This window comes from Theropithecus gelada, chromosome 12, assembly GCF_003255815.1.
Source record: "Theropithecus gelada isolate Dixy chromosome 12, Tgel_1.0, whole genome shotgun sequence".
NCBI classification, from domain to species: domain Eukaryota; kingdom Metazoa; phylum Chordata; class Mammalia; order Primates; family Cercopithecidae; genus Theropithecus; species Theropithecus gelada.
This window is the reverse complement of record NC_037680.1, coordinates 114,401,582-114,419,565: the sequence shown is the minus strand read 5'-3', so window position 1 is coordinate 114,419,565 and position 17,984 is coordinate 114,401,582. Positions and strand designations below refer to the sequence as shown.

Sequence of the window (17,984 nt, the reverse complement as noted above, 5' to 3'; positions counted from 1 at the left end):
AAAAAAAAAAAAAAAAAAAAAAAAAAAAAAAAAAAAAAAAGAATACAATGAAAAAAACTAACATATCAAAATCTATAGAAAGTGATGAATGAGGAAGGTCCTTAGAGAAAAACATCACAGCCTTGAATGCTTTATTATGTTCAAGAAAAGTGAGAAAAATGATGAACTAAGGATTTAAATCATATCTTAGGAAAGAAGCAATTTCAAAAAAGGGAAAAGGGGGCAAGTGAATGATAAAAGTTAAAGAAAAAAAATTTAGAAAAGACAAGGTGATGCAAAATGTAGCCTATTTTCTAAAGACTACAAAAAGGGGCATGTTTGGTTAATTAAAAAGTGGGCCTCCTCGATTCCTTTTGATGAATGAAATAACATGTAAACAAAGAAAAAAAGGGGAAAGAAGAAAAGCAGAAAAAAACAAAAATGGAGGCATAAACTTGAATCTAAGGGATATTAAACATGTAAAGAAATACTACACATCATGTTTCAGTTAACTGAGGAATCTGAAGGACACAGGCCAAATAAACACAGATGAAGACAACTGTTAAAACAAGAGCTAGAGAGGCAAAATAAATCAACAGTGGAGGAAGTAACTGGAGAAGGAAATCCCCCAAATTACTGAGGTTTGATGGTCTTAGTGATGAATTCATTCAAACTTCTAAGGAATAAATAATTCTCACATCACAAATTATTTCTGGCTGGGTGCAGTGGCTCACGCCTGTAATCTCAGCACTTTGGGAGGCCAAGGCCGGTGCATCACTTGAGCCCAGGAGTTTGAGACCAGCCTGGGCAACACAGTGAAACCCCATTTCTACCAAAAATACAAAAATTAGCCGGGTGTGGTGGTGCACGCCTGTAGTCCCAGCTACTCAGGAGGCTGAGGCAGGAGGATCACTTGAACCTAGGAGGTAGAGGTTGCAGTGAGCCAAGATCACACCAATGAACTCCAGCCTGGGTGACAGAGTGAGACCATGTCTCAAAAAAAAAAAAAAAAAAAAAAAAAAAAAATTATTTCCCACCCTTGATTCTAATGCTCAGCTAGCATATCTATTCCATTAGGCAAACATGATTCTAACCCTAAAACCTGATTAAGGAAACACAAAGAGGAAAATCCGGAGCTTCCTTATTCATCACTTTTTTTTTTTTTTTTTTTTTTTTTTGAGACGGAGTCTCGCTCTGTCGCCCAGGCTGGAGTGCAGTGGCCGGATCTCAGCTCACTGCAAGCTCCGCCTCCTGGGTTCCCGCCATTCTCCTGCCTCAGGCTCCCGAGTAGCTGGGACTACAGGCGCCCGCCACCTCGCCCGGCTAGTTTTTTGTATTTTTTAGTAGAGACGGGGTTTCACCGTGTTAGCCAGGATGGTCTCGATCTCCTGACCTCGTGATCCGCCCGTCTCGGCCTCCCAAAGTGCTGGGATTACAGGCTTGAGCCACCGCGCCCGGCCTATTCATCACTTTCTACACCCGTTTTACTGGGGAGGCCACAGAGGCTCACAGTGCTGAAGGAGGGATGCAGCCAGCGGGGTTCCTGCAGGTGGGCCCCACTTGGCACTGCATGCCTGGTCCCCACGGTCCATGGTAGCTTGCCTACTATTCGCTAAAAAGCAGTATCAGGTAACAACCCATCAAACTGTAATCCCAGCACTTTGGGAGGCTGAGGCAGGAGGATTGCTTTAGCCCAGAATTCAAGACCAGCCTGGGTAACATAGGGAGACCTCGTCTCTACAAAAAACAAAAATTAGCTGGGCGTCATGGCACATGCCTGTAGTTCCAGCTATTTGGGAGGCTGAGGTGGGAGGATTGCTTGAGCCCAGGAGGTCGAGGCTGCAATGACTTTTTATGGAGTTTAGCAACATGATTCTTAAGTTCTTTTGGAAAAATAGGCAGAAAATATATCAAAGCATGCAAAACATAATGTAAAATATGATGAAACACGGTAGGAGAGGCCTTCTAAATTGTAGGAAATATTGTAAAGTTGCGGTAATTTAAATGGCGTGGTACGACCCCAAAATGTAAGTAAAAATTATTTCAAATAGACTCTAATGCACATAGGAAGGTATTATGTGTTAAATTAAGCAACACAAAACAATGGAGGTTGGCAACATTATTTAACAAATTCTGTTAGGATAATTGAGGTGGGAAGGAAATACATTTCTGTCCATCCACTGTGTTAAGAAGATAAATATCATTTCAAAACACAGAACAACTACAAAATCACAGAAGATAATCTTGTGGGCGTATGACTCTCACAACTGAGACAACGGAGTCTGCGGACAGTCACAGTTATGCAGAGATCACACGGCCACTGACTGATGAGGGGTGAATCGGAGCATCCATGTGTTCACAGATTAGCTAATTAACTACAATGTGGAAAATGAACATCAAAAGAAACACCAATGAAACAAGAAAATATTTAGAGCACAATGGCAAACAGTTAATATTTATATTCTTCAAGAATCTGTGGCCGGGCAAAGTGGCTCATGCCTGTAAACTTGGGAGGCTGAGGCGGATAGATCACTTGAGGTCAGGAGTTTGGGACCATCCTGGCCAACATGGTGAAACCCCGTCTCTACCAAAAATACAAAAAATTAGCCGGGCGTGGTGGCGGGTGCCTGTCGTCCCAGCTACTCAGGAGGCTGAGGTAGGAGAATCACTTGAACCCAGGAGTTAGGGGTTGCAGTGAGCCAAGATTATGCCACTGCATTCCAGCCTGGGCAAGAGAGGGAGACTCCGTCTCAAAAAAAAAAAAAAAGAATTTGTAAAAGAAGATTAAAAATACCTCCAATGGGCATATGGGAAATCTCTGTACTTTCCTCTCAATTTTGCTGTGAACCTAAACTGCTCTAAAAAATAAAGTCTTAAAAAAGGGAAAAAAGCACAGTGACTCACAGGACAAACAGGAAAGGTCATAGTGACGTAACTTGCACTTGAGAAGAAACAAATTCCAAATAACTGTCAGAGATTAGTTCAACTTTCCTAATTGCCAAAGACATGCAAATTAAAACCAAAGAGGAAATCTCCTTTTGACCTGCAAAAACAAAATCTCTACAAACTCAATACTCATGAACCTATGAGGAAATAGGCATTTTCATATGTTGCTGATAGAATTATAAACTAGTAAAACTCTTTAGAGGAACAACTGGCAAAAATCTATCAAGAACCACAGAATGGGTTCTTGAGCCGGGCATGGTGGCTCACGCCTGTAATCCCAGCATTTTGAGAGGCAGAGGTGGGTGGATCACCCGAGATCAGGAGTTTGAGGCCAGCCTGGCCAACATAGTGAAACCTTGTCTCTACTAAAAATACAAAAAATTAGCCGGGCATGGTGGCGGGCACCTGTAATCCCAGCTACTTGGGAGGCTGAGGCAGGAGAATCGCTTGAACCCAGGAGGCGGAGGTTTCAGTGAGCTGAGATTGTGCCATTGCACTCCAGCCTGGGTGACAGAGCGAGACTTCATCTCAAAAAAACCCCCCAAAACCACAGAATGTTCATGGTACATGCTACAGTAAGCCCACTTACATGAATTATTTCTCCCAGGAATGTTTAACAATAAAATTAATGTTAAAAAAAAAAACAACAAAGGATATATGTACACAAGTTCTTATAGTGTTGTCATTTATTTATTTCAGACAGGGTCTCACTCTGTCACCTGGGCTGGAATGCAGTGGCATGACCATGGCTTCCTGCAGCCTCAACCTCCTGGGCTGAGGCGATCCTCCCACTTCAGCCTCCTCAGTAGCTAGGACTACAGGTGCATCCATTACACTCAGCTAATTTTTACATTTTCGGTAGCTACGTGGTTTCGCCATGTTGCCCAGGCTGGTCTTGAATTCCTGGGCTCAAGTGATCCACATACCTTGGCCTCCCAAAGTGCTGGGATTGCAGGTGCGAGCCACTGTGTCCAGCTGCATAGTTTCTAACAGCAAGAACCGGGAAATGGCTTTAATTTGAGCAGGAGTAGGGAACCACAGCGTGCCGGTGTGGCCTGCCCTGGAGGGAGGCGGCCTCCACTGCCTGGGCACTGAGGGTAAACTCAATCTCTTTTTCAGAAAGTGCATGCTCCATTTTTTGATTGAGACAAGAAGCTGAAACAAGAGTGGACTCAGACCCAAGGCCTGTCCCAGGACGCAGCCCAAAGGGCACCCTGTGCTTAGGTCCCGCAAGACACTCAGTGTCCTTGAATTATGCACGGGGAAGGCTGCGAGGTGCCACTGCTCCCTGGAGGCCCTCCCACAGGGGACCGAGAATGTTGTTGGCCCTGCCTGTGCCTGGGAGATGTCTACCATCTGAGTGATGAATGGATAGATTCTGGGAGGTGCCATGGCCCAGCCTGGGGGCTGGAGTGAAGGTCAGCATTAGGAAGGGGCATCTGCTCCATACTCCACCCGCTGCCCTCCCCACACAGGACCCACAGCCAGAGGTATCGCACACTAGGGCACATCTTCATCCTCTCTCCCCCACTCCCACCCCTTCCCCATGGGCAACCCAGGAGGCTGCCTTTGGGGTTCAGTGAAGCCCGTGTGCACAAGCTGGCCTGTGTCCCAGGACAGCCAAGTCCCATTTGCACAGCCTGGATGGTTCTAGGGCTTTCTGGGGGCATGGCTGCCGCAGTGGAGTGTCCACAGGGGAGGCAGGGGTGGATGCTGAGCTGCAACGAGCCCCCACCACCAGACACGTTCCACCTGCCCACCCTTTCACTCACTGCCGGGATCTGCTTAGCGTCACCCCATCTCTGACCTTTCATGTTGACGCACAGGCCTGATTTCATCCCCAAACTCAGGAGGATGTGAAACCAGGCAGTTAATCACCTGACGGGAAAGATGCCATGGTGGGCTCAGTGCCACACTCAGCACTAAGTCATCCAGGGTCTGGAGAAGGTCTCTCCATCTGTGCCTCCCCCCAGGGCCAGAAGACTTCAGATAAAAAGGTGCCGAGGACGACACAGTGGTCCCTGGGTGTGGAGGTGTGAGGCCAGCAGTCGCCCGCCCCAGCCGCAGCCTCCAAGCTCCCCCAACATGAGGGCTCCTCTGCTGTGGGTCCTCACAGATGCATTTCTCCCAGAGCTTTCTGAGAAGGGAAACGGGGCTCCTCCTCCCCATCCCAGAGACCCCCAGCCCAGCAGGCAGGTGTCATCAGATCCTCTGGGGATCCTCATCAGAACCCGCCACGGAGCACACATGTTAAGTGAGGCGACCCTGACCTGAACACATTCCAGGGGCGGCTGCCAAGGACTCTGAGCCCTGGTCTATTTCCCCAGTGCTGAAAACCAGCAGAAGCTCCCTGCACAACCGCGGCCACTCGCGCCAAGGAGACTCGGGGAAGGTGGAATGACACCCCCAAGGGGCGGCCTGGGCAGGGCCGGCATATCCCCAGCCACTGCCCCACCCTGCCCAGCTCTGGACAGCTGTGTCTACAGCCCTTCCCCATGGGGACCGGGCACTCCAGCTGATGCCTGTGCAGGCCTCGGGAGTGGCGTCCTCAGGGGAGCCAGACTGCGCGAGCTGGATGGCTTTCCTGGCACAGCCACCTCCGTCTCTCCTCCTCCGCCCCCTTCTCTGTAAGCCACAGCCTGGAGTCTTTGAGGACCCGGCTCCCAGGGGCTCTTCCTGCTCCTCCACCTCCCGCTGGGCTGGCTGTCAGCGCTGAAGGCCCCGGGAGGTCAGGGGTCAGCAGCCGGGTTTCTGTGTCCCTGGGGTGTGCTCTGGAGATGCCTGGAAAGATTCTCCTACCCAGGGGGCGCAGAGGGTGGGGAACAGGCATCCAGCCAGGCCTTTCCTCACAAGAACTGGCTTCACGCCCCGTGCAGACCACACAGAGAGGGGCACGGCAGGAGAGATGGTGTGGTGGTGGGCAGGGAGGGTGGTGGGCAGGAAGGGCAGCCTCAGCCTGGGCAGTGCTCACCTTTGGATCCTCTGAGACCTGGCTGTGCTGGGCACTGCCATTTGTCCTGTCCGCGCCTGCGGGCCTTCCATGGAGCCCACGCTATCCCATCAGCACACACAGGGACAACAGCACCACAGCCACCAGCAGAGCACAGAGGAGCCCCAGTGCTCGTGGGCACACAGCAAGTTCCAGGGCGGACACCTCCATGAACAAACCCACGAGGGCACCGAGGCAGCCCCAGATGCTGTGCTGGGGGCTCCTGATGCGCAAGACAGGCCTCAGGGAGGTAGGGGGGCTCCAGTGCCAGGCCAGGCAGGGGCAGGGGCAGGCGGCGGGCAGGACTCTGTGAACAGCCCATCCCGAGACCTCGCGGGGTATCGAGCTCAGCAGGAATCCAGGAGGACGCCACGCCCTCAGTCCAGAGAGCCCTCGTGATTTCAGAAGAAGCCTGCCTCTCAGTTCCTGCTCAAATTCAAAACACAAGCAGCTGTTCCCATGTTGCTGCTGAGTTCTGAAGAATTTCCTGACTTGACTCTTTTAGCGGGAGACACAAAGAAGGCAGCAGGAGGGAGATGCAGCAGGCTGGGAAGAACCCCGAGGTGTTGGTGCACCCTGCCCAAGTCAACATCGTGTAGACCCAGAACGTCATGACTGGCGCTGGCCACGCTGAGCCACAATACCACAGCAGGCACTGCAGACATTTGTCTCCTGTCCCGCAATTACCACGCCGGGCTGCAGCCCCACTCCCAGGGGCCTGGAGCCCCATCCTCTGGGCAGCTCCTGGGGCTGGGGGAGGGCCCATCATTGCCCAGCACGGGGTCAGCAGGGCAGGGCAGGATCCACAGTGGCAGCCTCAGGTAACCGAAGCTGAGGTGACCTGAGGCTGCCATGGTCAGTATTTACAAACCTGGAAGCTTTAGGGCAGAGGGATGGGGGCATCCCAGCTGGTATGGAAGTGAAGTCTGGTTCTCTGGGGCCCAGTGACCTCGGAAGCCTAGCAGGGCAGGCTGTGGCCCCATCCCTCTGGCATCTTCCCCCAGGACACCTTTCCCCTGCCTAAGATGGCACTCAGACCCTGAAGCTGTATCGGGTGGGGTGGGATAGGTGTGGCCACTTCCCTCTTAAATCAACCAGCATTTCTTGTTTGGGTGAGGAAATCTGATGTGAGGCTTTTTAAAACCCGTGTTTTATAGCTGAGTCCAGCACATTCCAGATTCTTCTCTTGTCTGTTCTGCCTTCTCTCTCCCTCCCCTGCACCCACAGGAAGGTCTCTGGAACTGAGAGTTCCCGATGACACATTTGTCATGTTTTCCATACCTCCTCAAATTAGATTGCAGCCCCAGTTAATACACTAAATCACATCATGCCTCCATCAGCAAACCAAGGCTGCAGCTTAATAAGATGATAACCCCTGGTAAATGACACACCAACCAGCTTGCAGGGGAGCCTGGCCCCGCTGAGCTTCTTCGGCCACTTTTCAGGGACCCGTTCCATGCAGCTGAGTGGAAGACACCCCGCACATGTTAGAGAGGGCTCAGGAATCACCCCCAAGCCTTGCTCACAACAAACAACCTGACAAAATCCACCAACCAGGTAATAAAGCAACAGGATGAGCAGAGGAGCGGGGTCACGGTCAGGGCAAGGGCTGTCAGAGCCCAGCAAGCACCTGCGTGCAGACCCACGCCGGGCACCTAAGATCCAAGGGCAAGTGCGGTGGCTACAAACCCTAAATGAGGAAAAAAAAAAAAAAGCAGACCCACAGCCAGGGCAGGGACCCAAGAATGACTCTGTGCAGAGGAGTCTCTCTCTCTCTCTCTCTTTTTTTTAATTATACTTTAGTTCTAGGGTACATGTGCACAACGTGCAGGTTTGTTACATATGTATACATGTGCCATGTTGGTGGTGTGCACCCATCAACTCGTCATTTACATTAGGTATCTCTCCTAATGCTATCCCTCCCCCCTCCCCCTACCCCACGACAGGCCCTGGTCTGGTTCTGTCACCCAGGCTGGAGTGCAGTGGCGCCATCGTGGCTCACGGCAGCCTTGACCTCCCAAGCTTGAGTGATCCTCCTGCCTCAGCCTCCCAAGCAGCTGGGCCTACAGGTGTGCAACAAGATGTACAACTAATTTTTACTTTTTTTTATAGAGATGGAGTCTCACTTTGTTGTCCAGGCTGTTCCCAAACTCCTGGGCTCAAGTAATTCTTCTGCCTTGGCCTCCCAAAGTGTTGGGATTATAGGCGAGAGCCACTGCACCAGGCCATGAGTCTTCCATTCACTTTTTACTTCTATTCAATGTCCCGAGTAAAGCAGGGGTCACAGGGGCCCTCCTTCCCATCTGCTTTGATAGAGGAGACAAGCCTGCCAGGCCGGCACCAGGAGCTGGCACGAGCATGTCTCAGTCCCCACTTACTGCTGTGTGTGTATCCCACAAAAGGCTGGCCGGCCGCATTTGTCTGTGTCACTCATGGGAAGGTGAGTCCCCTTTGACACACAGTTGTTGTTAAATGAGATCTCTGATTTCAGAAGAGTCTGGAAGCTTCCCTCTGCCATACACCAAGATACCTGCAGGCCCAGCGCAGGGCCCCAGGACAGCTGTGACTTTGGGCAGCAGGCATGTGGCGGCTCTGGCCCCGAGGCTCCTGCCTTCAGAGTCCCCTGCCCTCTATGTCAGCCTGGTTTTGGATACCAGACCCCAATAATTGCCTGGTTTTGCTTGCTTGCCTTCTGCCCCAGCTGCCAAGCCTCAATTGCACTTGGCTTAGAGAGGGGCCTTTCCCAGAGCCTACGTCCCCCATCAGGTCACCTGCCTGGCTCACAGTCCTTGAGACCAGCTGGGACCCTGCTCGGTCAGGAGCAGCCCCTGAGAGCAGCCGGCTGTCTGGCTGCCTGCCGGTCGGCCTCACTTTGGGGTCCCGCTCATCCAGCAGACACAGTGCCACCTACCCACACCTGGCGATGGCCCATACCTGGTGATGGCCTGCCTGCAGGCAGCCTAGCGCCTCTCACCCTATTTGTGCCTTTGTGTTCTCTCCAGGGCCCTCTTCTCCACCAATCACTTGGACAAATGTGCCCACCCTAGAACCCCAGACCCTCACTGCTATAGGAGACCCCTGGAAGGCTGCCCTTGGCCCACTGCCAGGTTTGGTGTCTCAATGTGATGGACCGTACCAGGTTGCTAGGGACGTTGCCAGGGTGGAGACAGCACCTGAAGGCTGGCATCCCCATCTCAGGAGGCCACAGTTATATGGCAGCAGGGCATCCCTCCACCTCCACTGGGAACCAGGAGGGCGCCCTGGGTACCAGCTGTGCGAGCCTAGGCAGGTGAAGCAGCAATCACAACAGCTCCGCCTCCGCCAGGCTGCTGCTGACCTGAATAAGTCAATGTAAGTTACGTGCTCGACACAAAGCCCGGCACGTGGTAATAAACGCCAGCTACAGTAAACGTGTTTCTTGGAATAAGTTAAGGGATAATTAGGTAAACATTCAGCAGGCGGGGAGGACTCACTGATAGTTTGGAGAATAAATCAATATGAGATTCAGGTGAGATGAGGAAGGTTTGGGAAAGGGACGATTTAAGAAGGCACGGGCCAAGTGCACAGGGAAACTTAGTGCATGACGAAGGTGTCATCTCAGGTCACCGGGAGCAGAGATGGACGTTTGCATAAATGGGACAGTTGGGTAGCCCATCCAGAAAAAGGTAACATTTGATTCACAGTTCACACCATACACAGGAATAAACTGGAATAAACTCTGACGGGCCAAGGATTTGGATGGAAGCAGTGGCATCACACAGGATAGAGACAACCTGGCAAATTCCTCTTTTCCCTGAATGTGGGGAGCGGCTTTCCGTTATGACTCCACTCCAGAGGCGATCAAAGATGGATGGTTTTGACCACATTAAAAAAATTGTGTGGCAACAAAAACACCAAAAGTCAAAGTTGAAAGACAACCAACAAACTAGGAGAAAATATCTACTGCACATGAGAGGCAGAGGCCTAACCCTCATCTCACATCCAAAGAACTCTTTAAGAAGGACCTGATAGAAAATAGGAAAAGACACAATTTGCCAAAAAGATAAAAGAACGACCTGTAAACATACGAAAGATGTTCAGATTCGCTCCTAAGTACAGAAATGCAAATGCACATGCTGCTGAGACATCGTTTCTCACTTATCAGACAGCGACACTTCCACTGTACGACAAACAGTCTGTTGGTGGGTCTGGGGAAACGGGCACCCCACACGCTGCTGGTGGGAACGCAAACTGGCATAAGCCTTCTGGAGGGACGCTGCCAAACCTAACACGTTCCTCCTGCTCTCACCTCTGGTCCGGCGACTCCACTTCTGGTATCTGTTCTGAACAGTCAGCTCTGGTGCTGGGAAAACACGGATGCACGAGGCCACTCACGTCGATGCTGAAATGGGAAAATACTGGCCACAACCTAAGTGCCTCCGCTCGCTTGGCTTCTGCCCCGGCTGAAAGGAAAATGGCTGAAAAACTCTGCACGGCGGAGTACTATACAGCTGTAAAAATGAGGGAGGAGGCTCCCTCTGCACTGACAAGGAGAGATTTCCAGATTATGCTGTTAAGTGAAGAAAAACCAAAGTACAAAGGAGTGTCATTAGTACACAACCCTTTATACAAGAAAGAAAGGGATATAAGAAAAAATGCAGGCGGCCGGGCGCGGTGGCTCAAGCCTGTAATCCCAGCACTTTGGGAGGCCGAGACGGGCGGATCACGAGGTCAGGAGATCGAGACCATCCTGGCTAACACGGTGAAACCCCGCCTCTACTAAAAAATACAAAAAACTAGCCGGGCAAGGTGGTGGGCGCCTGTAGTCCCAGCTACTCGGGAGGCTGAGAAAGGAGAATGGCGTAAACCCGGGAGGCGGAGCTTGCAGTGAGCTGAGATCCGGCCACTGCACTCCAGCCTGGGCGACAGAGCGAGACTCCGTCTCAAAAAAAAAAAAAAAAAAAGAAAAGAAAAAATGCAGGCATCTGCTCATTTGTGCAAAAGATATACAGGAAAGAAAGACCAGAAACTGATGAGATAAGTTGCCCACAGGAATTGGGTGGGAACAGGGTGAAAGGAATGAGAGAAATGGGAAGGGGCAGTAGGAGGAGGGACAGTGCCAGTTGTCTGAACACACCTTTGCGCAGGGAGCTCTGCCCCTGGAACCAGTGTGATGATTAGCTTTATGTGCCAACTTGGCCAGAGTACAGTACCCAGTGACTCAGTCAAACACACATCTAGATGTCACTGTGGGAGTATTTGGGAGATGTGGTTAACATCTATCATCAGCTGTCTTTAAGGGGATAATCCTTGATGCTGGGGGTGGGGCCTCGCCCAGCCAACGGGAAGGCCTTACCAGCGCGTTCGGAAATTCTGCCTCAAGAATCCTGCATGAGCTCCCAAGAGCCTCCAGCCTGCTGGCCTGCTGGGCCCCGTGATCAGGCAAGCCAATTTTTTGAAACAATATTGTTTTACCCAGCCTTTCTCAATACCATGGCTTAAACAGAGATTCACCCATGTTTTATTCTAGCACCTACATGGTTCCATGGGTTCCATCTAAATCCCTGGTGTGTGTGTATACCCACACATATACATATATGGCTTGGTCTCTAGATACCATTCTCCAACAAAAGGAACCAGGGTTCCTTGGGGAAATGACTGACTTCAGGGCTGGGGCACAAAATGTATAAGATAAGCCTGGAACATCTTGTGGTACCAGAAGAAAGAAAGTGCTCAAAAAAAGTCAGGGGCAATGTCAAAAAGACACAAAAAAGGCTATCCAATAGCCAAGCCTGTGACCAACTTAAGGGGCCTTGTGATAGCACTGGGCCCCCCAGATGATCCGGATTCTCGCATCTCAAAGCCACCTGATTAGTGTCGCCAGTTCTGTCTGTGCCTTCATTCCCCTTTGCTGTGTAATGTGACACACTCACAGTTCCAGGAATTAGGCATGGACATCTCTGGGGGGCATCATTCTGCCAAATGCAGACCCCAGGGGCTGGCAGGCCTGGGCCGACCTGCTGAGATGCTGTTGTGATGTGGACTTTTCCTTCCTGGTTCCTAAAATATCTTGATTTTTTCTTTTTTTAGACGGAGTCTCGCTCTGTCACCCAGGCTGAAGTGCAGTGGCGCTATCTCGGCTCACTGCAAGCTCCGCATCCCAGGTTCACGCCATTCTCCTGCCTCAACCTCCCCAGTAGCTGGGACTACAGGTGCTCACCACCACGCCCAGCTTTTTTTTTTTTGAGATGGAGTCTCACTGTTGCCCAGGCTGGAGTGCAGTGGCATGATCTGATGTCACTGCAACCTCCACCTCTTGGGTTCAAGCAATTCTCCTGCCTCAGCCTCCCGAGTAGCTGGGATTACAGGTGTGTGCCACCACGCCCAGCTAATTTTTATATTTTTAGTAAAGACGGGGTTTCACCATGTTGGCCAGGCTGGTCTGGAACTCCTGACCTCAGCTGATCCACCTGCCTTGGCCTCCCAAAGCACTGGGATCACAGGTGTGAGCCACAGTGCCTGGCTAGATTTTTAAAAAAATTATTATTATACTTTAAGTTCTAGGGTACATGTGTACAACGTGCAGGTGTGTTACATATATATACACGTGCCATGTTGGTGTGCTGCACCCATTATGGGTGCACATGTATACATATGTAACAAACCTGCACCTTGTGCACAGGTATCCTAGAACTTAAAGTGTAATAATAAAAAAAAAAAAAAAGAAAGAAAATTCCTCCAGTTCCAGCTATTGCCACTCGGCACCTCCGAGGATGGCGAACTCTCTGGCCTCAGGGCTAATTATTCCTGTTTGCGCTCTGGCACTGTCGGAAGCCATCTGTGGTGGCTTCCATTTCTAAGGACGCCCCACATGGCTGCTTGTAGAACACTGCGTGCGTTACCCTGCTGTCTTCTGCCAGGCCTCTGTTCACAATCAATCCACACAAATCAACCATCACTTCCACAGAGCTGGCCGGGGAGAGTGCTTTTCTCCAGGGGCCCCCACTGTGCCGTCCCTGGATCGTAATAAAATGCAATCTTAATTTAAATACAAATGACTCAGCTGTGGCAGAAAGCCAGTTAGCCTAAAGAACAGGCTGTTCTGATTTTTAACAACCTCTCCCTGCTCAACTCATTTTTCAGCTTAGAAAAGGAGACCCTGAAATCTTGGAGAAGCCTTGAGTACAGTAGAGTGAGGAGACCCTGCTGAGGGCACAGGGAGGCCCCGAGAGACCCCAGAGTGAGGAGACCCTGCTGAGGGCACAGGCAGGCCCCCAGAGACCCCAGAGGGTTGGGGTGGGCTCCCGGGTTCACTGTGTCTCATCAGGGGCCTTTGAGGCTGGAGCCGTGACTTTGGCCCTCCCACCTTTGGGAGCACCAACTCTCCCACCCAAACCGGGGCAGAGGCTGTGGAGTTTCCGCTGTTTAAATCCCAGGATGCACACCTGCATATACCCCATGCCTTCCTACTTTTTATTTTTATTTTTTTTATTTTTTATTTTTTATTTTTTTATTTTTATTTTTTATTTTTATTTTTTTTTGAGACGGAGTCTTGCTCTGTCACCCAGGCTGGAGTGCAGTGGCCGGATCTCAGCTCACTGCAAGCTCCGCCTCCCGGGTTCACGCCATTCTCCTGCCTCAGCCTCCCGAGTAGCTGGGACTACAGGCGCCCGCCACCTCGCCCGGCTAGTTTTTTTGTATTTTGTAGTAGAGACGGGGTTTCACCGTGTTAGCCAGGATGGTCTCGATCTCCTGACCTCGTGATCCGCCCGTCTCGGCCTCCCAAAGTGCTGGGATTACAGGCTTGAGCCACCGCGCCCGGCCGCCTTCCTACTTTTTAAAAAGTTTGGGCTCCCAAGGTAGAGAGTTGCCTCAACAACAGTGCATTGAGCATGGACTCTGCTGGGACCAAAGGAGTCCCCCGAGGTGGATGAAGCAGGTAGAGGGCACACAGCCGACGGGAGAAAACAGAGGCCACTCATCTGCCAGCCTCAGTAAGAGAGAAGAGGGCAGGCTGTGGCCAGCGGGGCTCTGAGGGTACAGGGAGGCCCAAACCCAGGCCCAGAGGGGTAGTGGGAGCTACCCAGCCATGGGCTTTCTCCCTGTGCTCACACCAGCCCGCAGCCCACAGGGGAGGGGTGATGAGCCCAACCAGGGATCTTCAATCCCACAGACATGTGCCAGGTGTGTCCTGGACCCTCAGGGTACACCACAGCCACATGTACTCTTGGTGTGGGACCTTGGTGCAACCTTTCCTCCCTGAAGACCCTCCTCAGGGCCTCCTCCCTGCCCCTGGCCCTCCCTACTGGTCCCCAGGGCTCCCTTTCTCTCAGGCACTGCGGAAAGCGCTTGTCATCAGTGGGGCACCAGGACTTGCACTGCGCTGTGAACCGATAGACAGATTTCTATGTGAATTTCGTGTGGCAGGGAGGCGGTGGCCGTCAGCTCCACACACCCTCTGTGGACCCCACTACTCACCCACTGCAGCCCCAGGACACCCCAGCACCTCCCACGGAGGCAGAAACAAGGACTCGAAAGTCGATCGCAGACGTGCCGAGTTCTGATCCCTGCTCTGGAGGCAGAGGAGCCTGGGCCTGCTGGGGAGAACCCCCAGGCCTGCTGATGGGGGCCCAGTACCCAGGAGGCTGAGGGAGGCAATGAGGGAGTCCCTCAAGTGGGAAGAAGGGCCCTTGGGCAGGAGGACCGGGCCAGGTGGGGAAGGGTTTGGCTGAAGTCGTCCTGCTGGGGGCTGTGGGTGGTGACAGCCTGCTCCTTTACCAGAAGCTCTTAGCCCTGGACAGGGTGGGGCCAGGAAGGACAGCTTTGGCCTGACCACGGGGATAGAGGGAACCAGCAGGGATGTCCCTGAAGCCAGGCTCCAGTCAGAGACCTGGCCACCTGGGCACGAGACCCTACTGTCAGTCATTCCCAGGCGCCTGCCGTTGGAGAGGCCATGGGCATCTCTGGCTGGACATGGCCCAGTCTGAACCCTCTGTATCCCCTGCCTTAGGGCTCCACCATCCACCCAGAGGAGATTATTGAGGCCGTGGCCTCCTCCCACCGCCACTCTTCACATCCACCTGCCACCAGCCCCCTCCTCTGTCTTCATCCCGGCACCCCCCGGGGAAGAACCCTTCCGGGGTCTAGAGAGGATCCTCCATGGCCCCCATGTGGTCCACCCCTCCCCCACTTACCCCCTCCCTCCCCAACCGTGTCCTGCCCACCAGCGGCCATGGGACTCACCCGATGGTCCTGCCCCAGTCACACCACAGCGTCTCCCCGACGGCCTCCATGTCTACCTGGAACTGGGTGAGGCAGAGCTCCTGGAGGAGGGCACTGTAGTTAGCCTCCTGGCAGGCAGTGGCCATGAAGAGGTGATGGGCTGCAACAGACATGACCATGAAGAGGTGATGGGCTGCAGCAGAGGCCTAAGGGCATCACCGCCGGCCCACCCGCTCCCCGCAGCCCAGGCTCCATGAGAATGGGGCCTCTGAGAGACCCCTGGAGAGAGCAACTGTGGCTCCAAGTGGACGCTCTTCATCAATCGTTCTGTGACCTGGCAAAGGCCCTCCCTGCCTGCTAAAGGTGGCTTGGCCCTCAGTGCCCATGCCAGCTTGGGACAGGGCACTTCCCATCCCACAATGCCACTGGGCTGCCCCAGGCATGGGCGGCATGAGAGGGGCCTGGCTGCCCCTGTTCCGCTGGTACCTGGGCATGGGCTGGGCTGTGTTGTGCCCCCCCCAGCCCAGGAGCTGCAGGCACGTCTCCTGTCTAAATATCTGCGGGCTATGAACCCAGCTGACAAATGGAATCACGAACTGTGCTCCCTCCTCCTGCCTCAAGCCATACACCAGAGCAAAAGTGACCTGCCCAGCGGTGCCCCTCATAGAATCAGAATTCACTCATTTACCCCGTAGCTTGCTACTGGCTGGGGGTGGGCGGGGAGAGCATGGACCTTGGTCCCCCACCCACCAGGCCTCTTCTTCCCCCTCAGGCTGAGCCCAGCTTTCTTGGCCGATCTGTAGGGCAGCTGGGCGCAGGGGCTTTGCATTCCCTGTTTAGAGCTTGGCTCCTGGTCCTCCCACCATCCCCAGGTCTCCCTCCTTTTCCCCCCAGGCCATGCTGCGTATCCTCTGCCTGGGGTGACCCCCAGCCCCACCCCTACTGGCCTGGCCCTTCCGAATTCCTGGAAGGAGCTTGGTGCTAGGAGGCCAGGGCTGCCCTGGGAGACGCTGGGGGCACCCAGACCCTGCAGCCTGCCGCCTGGCCCCACCCTGGGCCTCATGAGTGAGGACACCAAGCTGCCCCTTGCAGCCTCAGGCCCAGGGAGCCCACCCAAGGAGAGGTGGCCGCCCTTGGGCAGGCAGATTGGGGGGGTTCTGCAGTACCAGTCTCTGGCACATGGCCCAGGGAGGGGTGTGAGCTTGAGAGGCCCCTCAGGCTGCGGAGTAGAACGCAGAGGAGCTGGAGCTGCCCTGATGCGCTGGGCGCCCTGGAGCTCTTCACCGGCAGCCACCTCAGAGTGGATCTGGCTGCGATCGGCAGTTTACAGATGTGGGAACTGAGGCTTTGGGGTTCAGAACCGGGCCCCAAGTCCCATGGCTGGAAGTGGTGTGGACCAGAGAGCAGACCAAGTGGTCTGGGCACCAGGTGGGAGGCGGGAAGCACAGGGAAGGGCCTGATGTCCCTGGAGGTGCACCTGAGGGAGGGCGAGCAGATGGCCATGCGGGGGTGGGGTGGGGTGGCGGTGCTGTCGCAGAGCACCACTCCAGGCCCAGTGGCTGGTGTCAGGGTGAACAGATCCCACACACTGCACACCTGGGCACTGACCTGGCCCACAGCTGCTAGAGAGAGCAGAGTGCTGACCAGGGAGGCTGAGCGCTGGCCTGGGCCGAGGCCATGAGTGGGTCCCAAAGAGCCAGGTGTGTTGGATCAGGGACATTTAGCCCAGGAAGCCAGGGAGGAATGTGGGTGTGGTTGAGCCTGCATGGAAGGCTGGGATTGGAAAAAGCCCCTTGGAGGAGCTCAGGACAGGACCTGCTGGCAAGCAAGACGGAGTCCCCCCGCCCCCCACTCCAGCAGGTCACCCACCCTTGACCCCTGGCATGAGCGCCCAGCACTGGAGTTTGTGGCCACAGAGGGAGCTGCACCTGCCCCTGGGAAAGCTGAGGGCAGAACAGTCTCCCCCCAGCGCCCCAGGGACCCCTCAGGAGTCTCTGTACCCACCTGAGGGCATGCTGCTTCCTGACAGCACAGGTGTGTCCCCACTGTGTCCACACCAGCACCGTGAGTGCACCCTGGGGCCGGCTGGTCCCACTGTGGATGCACCCCCACCCTGGGGGCTTCTTTCACCCACAGTCAGGGCAGCCTTGGAGAAAGAGCTATTTCTGACACCTGCCCCATCACAATGCCCCCTAGGAAAGCCCACCTAATGGGGACAGTGATGCCCCAGGGGCTCCTAGGAGCTCAGGAGGACTCAGACACTGACTCGTCAACTCATGGAAGGAATTCCAGGCTGCCTGTCCAGCTGCACTTGGAGAATCGTCCCTCTGTTTGTCCCCCAGCCCTCACTGCTCCTGGCATCCCACCCCCGCTCACTGCCTTTCTCTGGTGAATCCCAGGCCCCTGTCCTCCTCCGCTGCCCTCCTCCGCTGCCCTGTCCTCCAAGAGGCCCCCGGCTGACCCTACCTGTGGGAAGCCATCCCCCACCCTGTCCCCCAGCCCATTTCCTCAGAGCCTCTCTCAGGGCTGGTGGAAGGTCTCTTTCTCTTCTCAGAACTCTCTTGGCCGCCCTCTCATCTCCCACTCCTTTCTGACTCATGCATACATCCTCCCTGGCACCCAGTGGCTTTGCACATTAATATTTGTCAAATGAAGCAGCAAATAAGTAAGACAGCCATATCCGGCTTTCTCAGTGGCCATTCTGCCTGGGAGTGAAGCAAGTGTGCCTCACACTGTCCTGCGTGGAGTGGACAGATTGGGTGCCAGGGTCACAAACCACTGCGGACTCCCCTCCTCCTCTGGAAGAGCCGCTGTTAGGACAAATGAAGATGAACAGGCACGTCTGTGCCTCAGTCAGGATCCTCGGCTG

General features: G+C 53.7%; 1 protein-coding gene across 3 annotated transcripts in view; it reads right to left on the bottom strand.

The window, feature by feature from the left end:
- The window catches only part of RAMP1 (receptor activity modifying protein 1), a 56,524-nt gene that overhangs the window by 22,319 nt on the left and 16,221 nt on the right, over positions 1-17,984 (bottom strand). For all 3 annotated transcript variants that reach the window (XM_025404723.1, XM_025404722.1, XM_025404724.1), the window contains exon 2: positions 15,137-15,275. In XM_025404723.1, coding sequence (XP_025260508.1) covers positions 15,137-15,261 — 125 coding nt within the window. In that variant the 5' untranslated portion in view covers positions 15,262-15,275. The remainder of the gene's footprint in view (positions 1-15,136; positions 15,276-17,984) is intronic.